At 42.1% G+C, this 16,244-nt stretch overlaps 1 protein-coding gene across 1 annotated transcript; it reads right to left on the minus strand.

Annotated features, from left to right (window-relative positions):
* Positions 1–613: 613 nt before the first annotated feature.
* Positions 614–15,065, minus strand: SUMO1 (small ubiquitin like modifier 1). The gene is made up of 5 exons (XM_074967944.1): positions 14,859–15,065; positions 8,430–8,504; positions 6,721–6,798; positions 1,767–1,838; positions 614–898 (listed from the first exon to the last, which is right to left on the minus strand). The coding sequence occupies exons 1-5, from the start codon at positions 14,868–14,870 to the stop codon at positions 830–832; spliced, it is 306 nt and encodes a 101-aa protein (XP_074824045.1). The 5' UTR covers positions 14,871–15,065; the 3' UTR covers positions 614–829.
* Between the last annotated feature and the right edge of the window lie 1,179 nt (positions 15,066–16,244).

The following is a 16,244-nucleotide window of genomic DNA, read 5'->3' on the forward strand; positions in this document are numbered from 1 at the left end:
CTTGCTCTTTCATCTCCAAATATTTGAAAAGAAAATACAAATTGTTAATGTTTATAAAATTGTTTTTCTTGTTTATTTTAATGAAGCTGGTACAGACAACGTCCATTCAAAACCCATGTCCCAGGCTAAAAGGTACAAACAAGAATGTCAGAATACTACAAGTGTCTGCTGTGTACATTCTTGCATGAATATTTGTGTATTAATTGCTATATGAAAGAACTTTTCTGGGCTCTTCTGCCAAAATTTAAGAATAGACAGGGTTTTCAATTTTATGTCTTCTGTGAAGTCATCTCTGGAAGAAAGTACAGATCTTTTTCATTTCCAACTGGACAGTCTTCTTTCCCAGGCCCCCAGCACAATTTAAGGATAACAGCTCTCAATTATGGACACACAATTTCTCCATTGTTTAGTTCTCTGAAAAACTTCATCTCCCACTGAAAGTTATAGTCCAGGAGTGAAACAGTCACACATCAAAACTTCAGGGCTGATTTGGAAGTCATTAGGAACACTTGCCCACCTGGCAGATCTTACAACCTTCGTGCCTGAAAGGCACGATCCTAGCGAACATACAAATGCATGTGTGTACATGTAATTTTAAAGGGGAGGGGGAAAAGGAGCAGGGCTGCAGCTGGATCACAAGAGTTCAGCACAATGAAAACAGAAATTATAGTGTATAATGAGCACGAGAATTCAAGATACCAGATGTTTGAAAATAAGTTCCCAGAGATGGGGTGCCAGTTTCAGTTCAGTGTTGAACGCCACATTACAAAAGAACTATTATTTAAAAATAAAAAAGGATTAAGGGGAAAGAAAAAACAAACAGAAGGATCTAAACTGTAGAGTGACCCCCTGTCTGTTCCTGATAAACTTCAATCACATCTTCCTCCTCCATCCCCAGCTGTGAGAACAGGGAAGAAAAAAAACAAAAACAAAAAAAACACACAAAATTGTTACAAATCAGATGTTTTGAATGCACAGCAGCTCCTGGACAAGCAAGGGAGCTAAAGGTTTTCTTCCTCTCCCCAGCCATATTTCCTCAAAAGGACAAAGTGGTGGAAAAATAATCCTCTGTCACTGCCTTATTAGCCAACACTAATAACTTTATTTAGTCTGCTCCCCCACCCCCCAAGTCACTTGTTTCATCTTTGCAGCACATCTACTTCAGAACTGGCAATATTCTGTAGGGAGTCCAAATCCTTTTCCAGATCTCAAAAAATCATTGGCTTTTTTTTTTTTTTAAAGTCTCTAACTTTATTCTTGTGCAGCTGTTGCATGATTGTCATGCAATTGTGTACCAATGGCATAATGACTGCAAATTATAGATCATGTAGCTTACTTGGTTATAACAAAGGACTTTCACTTCAGAAACTACAACTGATATCTAAAGTTTTCAAGTTCGTTTTCCATTCTCTAGACAGCTGAAAGTTTAAGACCAAAAGATGATTACATCAACACTGCATAACTCACATCCTGCGTCCAAAAGGTCAGTCTTTATAACTTCTGCAATACCAGGAATAAATTTATGCAACAATTAAGTATAATCCTGATATGGATAGTAAACAGAAAACAAGCTACTCATGTTTTCCTACCTCTCTCTGGTAAAGATGAGTACATATACTTGTATTAAAAAACGTTTTCAAGCAAATAATGGAAGTTTTGGCTGGACAGTGAAATCCCTAACATGCGAAGCACAGTCTACTTCTTTAGTTGTCCCATGGTGCATTGTTTAAGCTGCCACTTGCCTTCTATTAAGGAAAGAAACTCACCTCTTTGGGGGTATGATTATCAGTAATTCTCTGACCCTCGAAGAGGAACCTGAGCGAATTCATTGGAACTCCCTAAAAACAAGCCACAGAAATGTTTAGTAAAGCACATGTAAGCTTTTAAAAATTGATACACAAATAATATTATGTTTTCAATATAAGCAAAGAATTTGAAAACTGAAGATTGGGTACTAACCACTGATGTGCAAGCATCTAAGCTGTGTGTATTTTATTACGCACCTAGTGCACTAAAATAGTTAAGCGAATGTTAACATTAAAGTACAATTTTATTCTGAAAGGAGACTGTAGTTGTGTATTTGTTGTCAACCACCACCACATGAAGTCTGTCCAGTTTACAAGAAAAGAGTTTTTTTGACTCCTCTCCACCCTGCAAACTCTACCTAGTATTAAAAGTCAAGCTGGATTCTTTCTGACCTGCAAATCAACAGGAATAAGATTTTTGTTCTCAGAAATTGGGTAGTGTTTCTGTCAATGCTATGTATTCCAGCACCCCCTTTCCCAACACTCCCACACCCAGCATCACCACCAGCTGACCAGACTCCTTCCCCACTATCCTTTCTGCACAAGTTGGAGGGGCAGGTGAATCACTCATGTCTGGAAAAAGGGGTGCTGGAAGGCTGGCATCTCTAATGGGGATGAGAAAATAGTGATGCTTTGTCTGTGGTGTATGGTTGTTGTGCTAGTGGTTAGGTATGTGTCTGAGGGGAGAAAGAGGGTATGAATAGACAGACACCTTAACTTTTCTTTTCCTGGTTTTGTGAATTTGGGTTAGGTATGTGTGTGGGCCAGCTTTAACTGAAACACAACACAGTGGTTTTGTGTATTAATTTCCTAGGTTTTTTCCAGATTGAAAAAGCATCTCTGACACAGCAATGGCTGACTTAATTAAGAACAGGATTTTTGTGAAAGAGTACAGCTGGCTCAGGAGTTTTGCCAAGGGTTTTCACAGAAGACCTATCCAGCCATGCTTCACAAAGATGTATTTCATAGCCACTGCTTTGCCAAAGGTCTTCATCTACTACACAACATAAATGTTGCTTGTACTAGAAAAACCTGCTCCTCTTCCATTTGGACCATTTTGGGACATAAGTGGGGGCATGTGACAATAAGCAATGTACTGCTCCCCTAAAGTAGGGCTGGTCAAAACTAGATTTTCCTTTTCAACAGCTAACCATTGCTCAAAAGCATTCAGTAATGACAAAGAATACTAAAAGCCTAAGAAGAGATCTCCAATACAACAGCTCCACGCACAAAGACCTTGATATTTGTCAGAAGCCGTTGATTTGTCAAAGGTGCTATATTCTTTGTGAAACTATCCCACTGGTTCAAGAGCGCCACTCCTGAACCAACTGAATTGTCTCAGACCGGATCTCCATGAATTGTTCCACCAGTTCAGTGGGAGAACTTCTAACCCAGCTGACTGGGTTCAAAAAGAACAGACTCCTCAACACTCATTGCTTTGTTGAAGATCCTGTTTTTCATTAAACTGTTCAACTTTACTCCTGAACCAACTGAACAGCTTCACCAAGATCCAGTCTTCAACAAAGTGACAATGTCCTTTGTCAAAGATCTTCTCTGACTCCCCAAACACACTCTTGGATTAGCAAAATTCATTCCCGATGCTAGCCACAATTATGGATGCAAGGAAGTTACTGGGGGCATACATTAGAAAGCAGTGTTGTATTCTTTCCTGAACCATTCAAAAAGGCTTTTGCATCCCATGTTGAAGAACGGAAGTAGCTGACATAAATCATGTTATTCATCTGCTAACTGCAGCAAACATGGAATCAGTTATGGCGAATAATACTAATACTTAAAAAGAAAAAAGAAAAAGAATTACATGACTCCAAAGAGACCTCAAACACTCATAATGTATGTATTTTTGACATTCTATAGTTCAGAGTTAAGCTAGAAAAAGTTAAAAACCAAAACACACAATAACCAAGAGACAGAATAAGAACTTTTAAATGCCAATTTAAAGTGATTAGAATTCAGTCTAACAAACAGATATATTTGATAATCTGCTCAAAAATTTGGGCCAGATGTACTGTATCTTTCATACAATACAGGTTCAACTCCCACTTCAAGTGCAAAATAAGACCCAATCTTAATTGTGCAGTTAATACTGGCATATTTAGAGACCAGCAGTATAGCAACACCAGATAACGAAACCCATACTCATCTTGTTTTATGCCATCAGCAAAAGGTAAGTAGTTCCAGGTTATTAACTCCATATTAAATTGTCCGCATACACAGCTACTGTCACTTACAGTAAACTCTTCTAAACTAAATAACTTGCACAGAGTCATTTTTAAGATGAGTTATTCTGAAGCACCCAAAGTCTATAGTGTATTGTACGTCAAAGACAAATGGCTTGCAAGTTAACCAGGCAGGCAAATTAATAGGAAAGGAAGACCTTCTCTAGTAATCCCTCTTACAGTTGGGAAGCATTTTTATGGCCCTGGAAGAAGCCATCTTAAGACCCCTCTCTCAGAAGATAATGTGACATAGAAGCATCTGCCTTTGAGCACACTTGGATAAGGAAACCTAAAATATCTCCATGGTTACTTTGTTCACCAAGTTATAGCCCAGGTAAGAAGTAAAAAAAACTTCATTCTATAGTATACACATACTACAGTGGTATCCATTCAAACTGCTATAGAATGAGCTTTTGTTTTTTAGATATACAGAGTAACCTATAGATCTATGTATGACTGACACACACAAAACTTGTGTGAAAATGTTCACAGCATCCGGCCCTAAGATTTTAAGCTCATCATGGCAGCGTTCTCTCATTCATCTGAAAAAGACCCAGCATACATTCAATGCGATGTAAGCAATAAATATTAAGAATACTCTTTCTTCCTGTACGTAGCAGCAAATCACACAATGACAAGGACACAGAAAAATGAAGACATCATATGACCAAAGAATGAAGCTTCACTACAGAGCTATTTGTTGACAAGTTTAGTTTGTCTCTATTAACACAAAAATGTTAGCCATCACTGCTTATGGTCACAGTTGGTAGGGTGAACCTGAAGAACGCTGCTGAAGAAAGGACCACATAAAGGCCACTGCTGATCCAATAGCTAAACACAGAATAGGCAAACAAGAGAAGTGTTAATTGGTAGTTTTAAGAGAAACTGATGTGGAAGATAAATCTGATCCCTCGCAGCACAAAAAAAGGCCATATTGGGCAGACCAATGGTCCATCTTGCCCAGGATCCTGTCTCCCGACAAAAAGAAAAGGAGTACTTCTGGCACCTTAGAGACTAACCAATTTATTTGAGCATAAGCTTTCGTGAGCTACAGCTCACTTCATCGGATGCATACTGTGGAAACTGCAGAAGACATTATATACACAGAGACCATTGTTTCATGGTCTCTGTGTATATAATGTCTTCTGCAGTTTCCACAGTATGCATCCAATGAGGTGAGCTGTAGCTCACGAAAGCTTATGCTCAAATAAATTGGTTAGTCTCTAAGGTGCCAGAAGTACTCCTTTTCTTTTTGCGAATACAGACTAACACAGCTGTTACTCTGAAACCTGTCTCCCGACAGTGGCCAATGCAAGATGCTACAGAGGGAGTGAACAGAGCAGGGCAATTATTGAGCGATCCATCCGCAGTTGTCCAGTTCCAGCATGTTGAAGTCAAAGGCTTAGGGACACCCAGAGCATGGGGTTGAATCCATGACCATCTTCACTAACAGCCACTGATGGACCTATCCTCCATGAACTTATCCAATTCATATTTTAAATTTGTGACCTTCGCAACATCCCCCAGGCAACAAGTTCCACCCGTTGACTGTGTATCATGTGAAGAAGTACCTCCTTTTGTTTGTTGTAAAGATGCTGCGCATTAACTTCATCAACCTTGTTCTTGTGTTATGTGAAGGGGTAGAACACTTTCTCTCCACACCATTCATGATTTTATAGACCTCTCTCATATCCCCATTTAGTCACCTCTTTTCCAAGCTGAACAGTCCCAGTCTTTTTGATCTCTCCTCAGCTGGAAGCTGTTCCATATCCTTAATCACTTTTGTTGCCCTTCTTGGTACCTTTTCCATTTCTAATAGATCTTTTTGAGATGAGGTGACCAGAAATGCACGCAGTATTCACGGTGTGGGTGTTCTTTCCTAATAGTTTCTAACATTGTTAGCTTTTTTGACTGCCACTGCACATTGAGTGGATGTTTTCAGAAAATCATCCACAATGACTCCAAGATCTCTTTCTTGAATGGTAAAAGCTAATTTAGACCCCATCATTTTGTATATAACACTGTGACTACATTTTCCAGTGTGCACTACTTTGCATTTATCAGCACTGAATTTCATCTGCCATTTTCTTGCCCAGTCACCCAGTTTTGTGAGATCTCTTTGCAGTCTGCTTTGGACTTAACTATCTTGAATAATTTTGTATCATTTCCAACTTTGCCACCTCACTGTTTTCCCCTTCTACCAAATCGTTAATGCAATGAATTTAGTAGTCACACATTGTCAATTTATTACCATATTAACAATATTGGCAGTTGTAAGTCTAATTCTGCTTCCATACAACACTGAAAGTATTCCACAATTCTAAGTGCATTTCACTTCGAGCTGTAAGAGGTAAAGCGTCTTTTACAGTACCCATAAGAACGTGCATGAGCATATTAAAAAAGGGAGCATTTGCTTTTAACAGATACCTTGTAATTTCAACCAATAATTTGAACACATTATAATAGGACAAGGTCCACATCATGCTGTCCAGCATAAATGCTAATGACTGTCAAACTTAATTAGGAGGTCCATAGTTCTGTGGTTGTTGGGTCTATCCCTCTGGTGAACAGAGATTTGACATGAGTTCACCTGTCCAAGCAGATCCCTTTACTTGGGGAAGGGAGGAAAAAGAGGTTAAAGTGCTTTTTCAATAAGACAGTGCCACGGTTTCACAAACCTGTCTTTGACAGTATGATTCTTTGAGTTTCTTGAGATGTGTCGTCATTTTCACCTTGAAGTGAATTTCACTGCTGTCCTAAGAACAGAACAGGAAGAAGTTACCCCTCTTTGTAATAACTATTTGCTTTGTTTGAAGGTTTTAATTTTTACACTTTATTATTACAAAATGTATCCAACACCAGCTTTACTATCAATCGATGTGCGTACAGTAATGCTTGATAAGTTATCCTACTAGAGATTTATATTACAACACATTAATCAGAACTCACCATTCACTTCCATGGGGAGTTCTGCTCAAAAATAGATGGTATGATACGGTTTGTGGTTTGCTAAAGACATTTTGAATTTAAAAAAAAAAATTAATAATAGTCTGTGTCTCCATCTTTATCCTCCAATCTGCCTAATAAAAATATCATCATACACAGCAGATCTCTGGTCTCAAGTTCCAGAAGAGGCAAGTTAAGCTCACACTTCAAAATTCATAATAAAACCCTGCTCATTTAGAGAGTATCTACCACTGTAGACATGCTGTCTCAGCAATACAATAGTAAGTTAATGAGCTGTCCTTGTCCTACAAAAAGATACATTACTGCAAGAGGTGACAAAATGATTACAAATGCAAGTGTTTGAAATATCTTCTGTGTCACTGGACCACATTCAGCCCTTATCTAAGGGTAGGTCTACACTACCCGCCAGATTGGCGGGTAGCAATCAATATATCAGGGGTCAATTTATCGCGTCTACTCTAGACGCGATAAATCGATCCCAGAGCGCTCTCCTGTCGACTCCGGAACTCCAGCACCTGGAGAGGCGCAAGTGAAGTCAATGGGGGAGTGGCAGCAGTTGACTCACCGCCATGAAGACGCCGTGGTAAGTCAATCTACGTAGGTCAACTTCAGCTATGCTATTCCCATAGCTGAAGTTGCATACCTTACATCGACTCCCCCCCCAGTGTAGACCAGGGCTAAGTGATTACAATTCTACTGAAGCTAATTGGAGTTGCACCATCTTATGCCTAGACTGAATTTGGTCCCCAGATTCCAACCAGCACCAAATTGCCAGGCTAATAAAGTCTTAAAATTCCTAATATTAAAAGAGTTCAAGTGAACCAGTAGCTCCCGCAGTACTCTGTGGTTCTACTCAGAATTACTTCAGTTCATGAAGGCCTTGAAGTTCTCATTCCCTCCACTACTGAAAATTATAGCCTTTATCTCTAAAGAGAAGTTGCTGGCTAGAGTCTGAATTGGCCTCCCCTTCCACAAACAGTTAAGTAAACAACCAATGGCACCTTCACCCCATTCCTGTCCAGGAGGAAAGATGGTCTTTTGCTTAATGCTGGACAGGGACTCAGGCTATCTAAAACCAGCTGCTACAGACTTCCTGTATGACCTCAGGCAAGTCACTTAATCTCTCTGTTCATCAATCCCTCATCTGTAACACAGGGATACTACTACTCCCTTCACTCACAAAGGAGTTGCAAGGATAAAATTAATTAATGTTTGAGATACCTAGAGCTATACTGAGAACCACCATTGGCAACTGGTAAGTAGGAGGGTAATTTTGGGGGGAAAACTCCAGATCAAAGAATTGTAGGGTACCAGAATTCAACTGTTCATGTGTGTAATTAAGAGAGATGATCCATCTGCAGGCTATACATTGGACAACTATGAAATATCCGCCAGTAACTGATTATGTAAAAGAACTCACCTGCCCAATGACTTTGAGTTTAATGTATTCTCCCTCTTTCTTATCTCCCAAGTCCTCAGCTGAAGGTTTTGCTTCCTGAAAGAAAAACATTCCACAGGGATATTGATAAATCCTACTTATTAACTACTTTCATTAGACAGTACGCTAACTTCTCCCTTATTACAATGAATCAACACTACACCAGTGATTAACAGTAGCAGCTAAGAAAGAGGAACAGAGAAGAGAATGGATGAATTAGAAGACATTAAAACAAAGAATGCAATTTTACACCAGTTTAACTCCATTGAAATAAGCTCAAAAAGAGAAACATGGAGAAAGCAGTAATAGATCTTTCTCTGTCTCATATGCTAAAACAGAGGCAGAAGTAAACAGATTTTGTTGCATGTATAGCATCAGTGTGTAAAGATGCATCACAAGTCACTACCACTTTCAAAGAATGAGCAGAGCCCTCACTCCCATGTGTAAACAGCATCCCCAATTAATAGCTTGTGTCATGGTATGTTTGTTATAAATAAGGCTGCGAGTTTGTCACGGATGCCACAGATTCTGTGACTTTTAGTGACCTCCGTGACTTCTGCAGCGGCCGGTGCGCCTGGTTCAAGGGCAGCTCAGGCAGCCCCTGCGCCAGGCCACTGCTGGGGCAGTCCCTTGGCCCCTGGGCCCCCCCTACCCCAGCAGCAGAGTTTGGGTGTGGGAGGGGGTAGGGGCACTGGACAGGGTGGCACTTATCTGGGGGTCTCCCCAGAAGTGGCGACATCCCCTTCACTCAGCTGCTAGGTGGAGGCGTGGCCAGGCAGCTCTGAACCGTTTTGTACATTTTGATGGATGTGGTGTATTATGGCACTGAACAAGGTTACACCTACACCTTTAGTCACTGCATAAATTCAAGCAGTTGCTGGATAGAGAAATCTTAAAAAAAAAAAAAAGTCTTCAGAGAGGAGGATCTCACCAAACTACAAGTCACGTTTCAATCACCTTTCTTCAGCATGCTGTTGCCCAGCAAGATGGACAAGATCAAAGCTTTTATAGCTCTCCAGTGCCAGAATTCCTTCTTGGCAATAAAGACTTCCACCCTCCCTGCCACTCCCCCCCCCCCCCCCATCCTGCCATATTCACAGGTCTCAACCCAAATCTCAAGGGACCACTTGTAGGAGTGAGACGATAGTTTGGATCACACACTCTGCTAGAAAAGGACCAAAAGACAGACATTTTCTGGAGAGCTAGATCATGGACCTCTTTCACCTAATGGCCGATCGCTCTCCTGTAATTACAGAAAGGGTTTGCGGAAAGAACATTTTTAGCATTTATACACTGGACAGAATAATTCTCCAAAAGAAGAGAGAGACTAATCTCTACACACCCACTGAAGTATAACATAACTTCGTGCTAATTAGTCATTTGCTTTGCTAACATATGGGAAACCCATCACTACAAAGGGTATTTAAATTCTAAGTGTATGTAGTCACCATCTCTGTTCACTATGCAAAAGAACCAATTTACAAGCCAGCCTGCCGTCATAATAAGAGAGGACTTCACTACCATGCAGAGGATTCACATTAACTCTTGTCACTGTTCTATCTATCTATCTAGCTCTCCTCACCAGAGTTTCTGAGCTCTTGTGTGGGGTATCACAGAGTTCATACTCTTGAGTCTAAAGCAGAGCATCACTACCATGACAGCCCTCCTTGGTTGATATGAGTGGAAAGCAATGATCCATAGGGGGCTTGATTCCGGTCCTCAGCTCCAGGAAACTGAGGCAGAACACGCCAAATGCAATGAGAAAGGGAGACAGTAGGAAGACAAAAAGGGAATTAGTGGGATCAAAATATCAGTATGTCACAAAGATGCAAGATTAAAGCCTCAGGTAACCCCACTATACACCAAACTGGAGCAAAAGCAGAGATGGAATTCTTTTTTTTTTTTGGCGGGGGGGGGCGGAGAAGGGGAGAAGAGGGACTGAAATGGGTTAGCGTCAAGAATGGCATTGCCAACAACTGAAGTTTAAAAAGTAAAATCCCAGTAATCTGGAGCCAAACAAGGGCAGGCAAAACTGAAAGAGCATTTTTTCCCCTACTGCAGGTTTAAGGGGGAAAAAATGGGTGGATGGGAAAGCCACCAGAAGAAATTAAAGAACAAATGCACAGTTAGGTAGACTTGATGTTAACTAAGTTACAATCTTAGTTATGTTACTTAGTTATGTTAACTAAGTTACAATCACTCATTTGTAAATTAAACATTTCACAAACAGTTCATGTGCAAGTCCCTACCACTTAACATGCAGTTAAAAGACTGGTATTCGCTATCATACTAGGAAAAGAAAGTTTTTTACTTAGCGGTCAAAATAAAAATGTTGAATAAAACCACTTCTGAATCAGATTCTGACTTTTCATTAGGGCCATAAAAAGTTCCTATAGCCACTGTTTTACAGAAAGGGTTCCTAAGCAGCATAAAAAATGTTCTCTAATACCTACCTCATACTTATGTCATGAGGTTTAATTAATTAGTGCTTGTAAAACACTTTGAAGTCCTTGGACAAAAGGTGCTGAGAGGGCCAAGTATTTATTATTGCAACTAACGGAACCACAAAACAAAACACTTCAAATGCTGCATTGTAATTTGCTTAAACAATAAATTAGTTATTTTTTTATAGATTTTGACCTTCAATTTTCAAGAACATAATATGCAATAAGATTTTAGAATCATGATTATAAGATGATTAGTACACACAGCACCAGTGCTGACATTTAGCAAACAAGTGGTGTTAATTTATGTATTCTGCCTATACTCCTAACAGTTACCAATATTTTAGCTAAAAGAAATGCTACATGAAGCCAATATTATGCTGATTCATTCTTCTATATTTAATTAGAAGTTAAATTTGCTTTATTAGATTCTACAATTTCCCTCTTTATTAAACCAATCTACACACCTACCCCTCCTGTGACTTTGTCTGTTCCCCATATTCTGGGATTGTTACCTAGGACCCACAAGCTTTTTGTATCCCCCATCCCATTTTGTTCCCCCCTTTATTATCAGTAACATGATCTTTTATCTCATCCTAATGAAAACTAAACTGATTATATCCCACTTTGGGAATGGGCGACAGGGGATGGATCAACTGTTCATTCCCTCTGGGGCACCTCGCATTTGCCATTGTCCAAAGACAGGATACTGCGCTAGATGGACCTTTGGTCTGACCCAGTATGGCTGTTCTTATGTTCACTGTTTAAATTAAGACAGCTATAATTGCCATTATTAACAAATGATTATATCCCTGGAGGACAATATCCTCTGAAACAACTATTTCCAGCACAAGATAGGAGAAAAAGAATCTGTAGTTTTTCCATGTAACATGGCTAACTCCAAGAAAAATTATTTGCATGGAAAGATGAGCACTAATATCACCTTAGAGCCCATTCCCACTATCATTTATGCATGTTTAACTCCAGTCAACTACTCATTGACTTCAATGGAACTAACTGTGGAAGTAAAAGTTAAGCGCATTTACATGTTTGTCCCACTGTAAGGCCGTTATCTTCAAGAGTTTACATGCATGCTACACTTTATGGGTCGCAAGAGCTCCCACTCAAGTCAACAAGACTACTCAAAGTGCACAAAGTAAAGCATATGCATAAATCTTTGCAGATTTGAGGCATAACAAAGGATTACTTATTGAAGGCTGCTTTTTGTAAGAGACTTGTGGCCTAATTCAACATAAGAATGGCCATAATGGGTTAGACCAATGGTCCATCTAGCACAGTATCCTATCTTCCGACAGTGGCCAATGCCAGGTGCTACAGAGGGAATGAACAAAACAGGGCAATCATTGAGCAATTCATCCCATTGTATAGTCCCAGCATCTGGCAGTCAGAGGGTTAGGGACGCCCACACCATGGGGTTGCATCCTGACCATCTTGGCTAACACCCAGTGATGGACCTATCCTCCATGAATTTATCTAATTGTTTTTTGAACCCAGTTATACTTCTGGCCTTTGCTACATCCCCTGGCCACAAGTTCCCCAGGTTGACTGTGCATTGTGTGTTGTTCGTTTTAAACCTGCTGCCTATTAATATCATTGGGTGACCCCTGGTTCTTGTGTTATGGGAAAGGGTAAATAATGCTTCGCTATTCATTTTCTCCATGCCATTCATGATTTTATAGACCTCTGTCATACTCCTCTTAGTCATCTCTGTTCCAAGATGAACAATCCCCAGGCTTTTTAATCTTTCCTGATATGGAAGCTGTTCCACATCCCCAGTTATTTTTGTTACCCTTCTTGGTATCTTTTCCAATTCTAATATAACTTTTTTGAGATGGGGTGACCAGAACTGCACGCAGTATTCACAGTGTAGGTGTACCATGGATTTATATTGTGGGATAATAACATTTACGGCTTTATTATCTATGCTTTCCTAATGGTTCCTAACATTCTGTTAGCTTTTTTGACTGCTGTTACACATTCAACAGATGTTTTCAGAGAACTATCCACAATGATTTCAAGATCTCTTTCTTGAGTGATAACAGTTAATTTAGACCCCATCATTTTATAGGTATTGTTGGGATTATATTTTCCAATGTGCATTACTTTGCATTTATCAACACTGAATTTTGTGTGTCATTTTCTTGCCCAATCACCCAGTTTCATGAGATCCCTTTGTAACTCGTCACAGTCTGCTTCGGACTGAACTATGATGAGTAATTTTAGATCATCTGCAAACTTTGCCATTGCAGTGTTAACCCCTTTCCCCAGGTCATTTATGAATATGTTGAACAGCACTGGTATCAGTACAGATCCTTGGACAACCATGCTATGTACTTCTCTCCCTTCTGAAACAGACCATTTATTCCTCCCGTTTGTTTCCCGTCTTACAACAAGTTACTGATCCATGAGAGGACATTCCCTCTTATCCCATGACTGCCATTCTGAACAGATTTAGTTGGAATCTGATTATTTGATGGAACCCTGTCACCTCATTGAGCAACTTCTCCTTATTTCTATTACTAGCATCACATTAGATTCAAATGGAAAGAGTTCTTAGAAAAAGGGCTTTATACTGCAAATCTGAATAGTTCTTAGCCAGGCAAGTAGTTCCATTTATGACAACAGCACTACTTACATCAATAAGGGCAATTATGTGAGCAAAGGTCTGCAGGATCTGGTCCAAAGTTTCCTCTCCCCCTCCTCCATTTATGCTGCTAGTTTACTTTCTGCATTTTACTTAAGCCTGGTCTACTTGTTGTGGGCCTTATTCTGATGACAGCCATCAGTTGTCAGACACCTGCAGAGCTCCACTAGTGTAAAGCCTTAGCAGCAACAGGCAATGCCATTATTTGCACTAGTTAAGTCTACTTCTGCTTGAACTTAGGGTAAAGTCCACCAGTGTAAATAGTGATTTTTCCTGTCCACACTAGGGATTTCTTACACTTTAGCTACATTAACAGCTGAAATGGGGTTCAAACTGGGGATGTGTCATGGCCTAAATGTCACTTTCCCTTCTGACCAGTTTTGCTTCCTGATTCTCATATACCAACAGTGCTCGGTTTCCCAACGCTATAGAAGCATTTTAGAGCATTTCCATTTTTTTTTTTAAATACCACACATTGCTACTAAAATTAGGTTTCAAAAAACTGCTATGAAAAATCCACATTTTTCAAGCCAATACTAGTTGAGAGTGTCATCTAAAGACAGAATACATACACGCACAAACCACATACACTACAATTTAATGAACATCATTAATAGTTCCTGAACAAATCTTGGGAATGAAATAAGGTAGCCAGGATAGGATTTGAATTAGGAGCACTAAACACAAATCACAACAACTCCCCAGCGTGAGGACAGGCCTAACAGGAAAGAAGCTTAAATCCTGGCTGCAGCTATCAGCCCTCGTCTCCTGCTGTCAGATCCGAGCCAGGCTGCAAACTCTGGGGCTGCCTCTCCCTCCTCCGGCCCCGAGCGGGCGGGGGGGCCTGGGGCAGGCCAGAACCGGGGGCACCAGCGACTGACCCCGTAAAGCAGGCCAAGGAAGGCTTCCATTGTATGACCTGGGCCTAGGCAGGGTGGGAGGCCCGGTCAAGCAGTCACGGGAGGGGACCCCGCAGCCCCGCCTGGAGAGGGAGCAGGAGAGTGGCGGGGCATCGCGAAGTGGGGGGAAAGGGGAGCCGCTCTCCGGGCCCTTCTCCCGGGGGGTGCCAGGCGGAGCCCCGCTGGGGAGGCGCAGGGTAGGGGGGGCAGCGCCCGGGCACTGGACGGGGCCAACCCCCGCCGCTCAAGGGCCTGCAGGGCCCCCTACCCCGGCGCCTCTCGCCCCCTCCCTCCAGTCTCCATTGCGGGCTATGGAGAAGCGGGGGGGAGGCCGCCGGGCTGGCTCCGGAGCCTCGCTCCCTCCGCCGCGGGCCCCTCAGCCCGGCCAGCCGGGGGCCCTTACCTGGTCAGACATGGCTTTGCCCGTGGTCTCCGGCGCCAGCCCCGCTCGGTCGCTAGGCTTCTTTCTCTGCCCCTCGGCAGCACAACACAGGCCAGGCGGGCGGGATTTCCTGTGCGCTGAGCTCACTTCCCGCCCGGCGCGGCAGCCTCCCTCCCTCCGCCCGTCCTCCCCGGGGCAGCCCTGCGGGGAGCCGGCGACGGCAGCAGCTCCGGGGGGCGGCGGGGCGCTGCTGTGCTCTGCCCCCAGCCGGGCGGACAGTGGTTTCTGGCCTTGCCAGCCGTGCCGGGTGTTTCCTCCCGGAGCCAAGTTCAGTGTCGGGAAACTGAACCCACAGCCCCGCGGCCGGGCCTCGGAGCGCGGCTGCAGGCACCGGGGGGTACCGCACACGTCTCCCCCCTAGCCTCTGTAGCGCCAGCTCCAAGGTGGAAACAGGCTCCAAATTCGCACCCCATTCACCACAGGGCCATCAAAGGCCCTGGGCCCACAAAGAGGCAGGTCAGGCCTACACTACAAAGTTCGGTCAAAAGTTGCCTTAGGTCAACCTGTACCTGCACCTGTGTGCAGGCAAGTTGGTCTCTTGCTGACCTGTGCTTCCTGTTACAGCAAGGCAGCAACACCATCCCCTGAAGGATTTAGAACCAGGCATAGCTGTACTCAGGGGAGCAGCAGCCCCATCTTGGCATAAATACGTACAGGATGAAGGCCTAAATCCCTACAGCTACATCCTCTCAAGGCACAGGGGGCAGAAGAGCCCTGCACAGATCAAAAATGTGTATCCACATCTGATCCACAAATATAGTCAGCTGATATCAAGAAGATATCTGCAGATTTGCAGGGTTCCAGGGCACAGCCCAAAGTGCTCTGATACACTCACTAGCTTACATCAAACTTCTTGCAGGACATCATTTCCAGGCTGTGTTTCTCAAAATGACTTGGTTTATAATAAATGTGGCACACTGTATATAAAGATATATTAAAAAAAAACAAAAACCTCTTGCTGCTTATTTCCCACTAGAATGTGTTGTTCATCTGTTTTACGTGACAATTGAGCTCTATGAAATTGTCACTAAGATGATTAATTTAACCAAAGAAAAGAACAGCAGGAACAGAAGAACTCGAACGCCAAGATCAGGACAGACAAGACAGTTGTCTCTAAATAGGTTGTTTTTCATAGCTCCTCAATAATTAACATAGGAATGGCCATAACATGACAGGAGGTCCCTCTAGTCTTGTATTCTGTCTCCCACAGCAGCCAATGCCAGCTGCTTCAGAGCCAGGTGCAAGAAGTAAGCAACAGCTGAATAAAGCAGCCACAGGAAAAGTTTCATTCTGACCCCCACTAACTAGAGGTTGGCTTATGACCTAAACCATGAGTGTTTACAAAGC

Source organism: Natator depressus, chromosome 11 (assembly GCF_965152275.1).
Source record: "Natator depressus isolate rNatDep1 chromosome 11, rNatDep2.hap1, whole genome shotgun sequence".
Taxonomy (NCBI): Eukaryota; Metazoa; Chordata; order Testudines; family Cheloniidae; genus Natator; species Natator depressus.

What these genes read in the sequence shown, in the direction of transcription:
- SUMO1 (XM_074967944.1), bottom strand. An exon ending in AATCATACTGTCAAAGACAG is followed by an intron (nt 1,839 to 6,720) that starts GTTTGTGAAACC and finishes GCTTGTTTTTAG; the next exon opens with GGAGTTCCAATGAATTCGCT. An exon ending in ATAATCATACCCCCAAAGAG is followed by an intron (nt 899 to 1,766) that starts GTGAGTTTCTTT and finishes CTGTTCTCACAG; the next exon opens with CTGGGGATGGAGGAGGAAGA.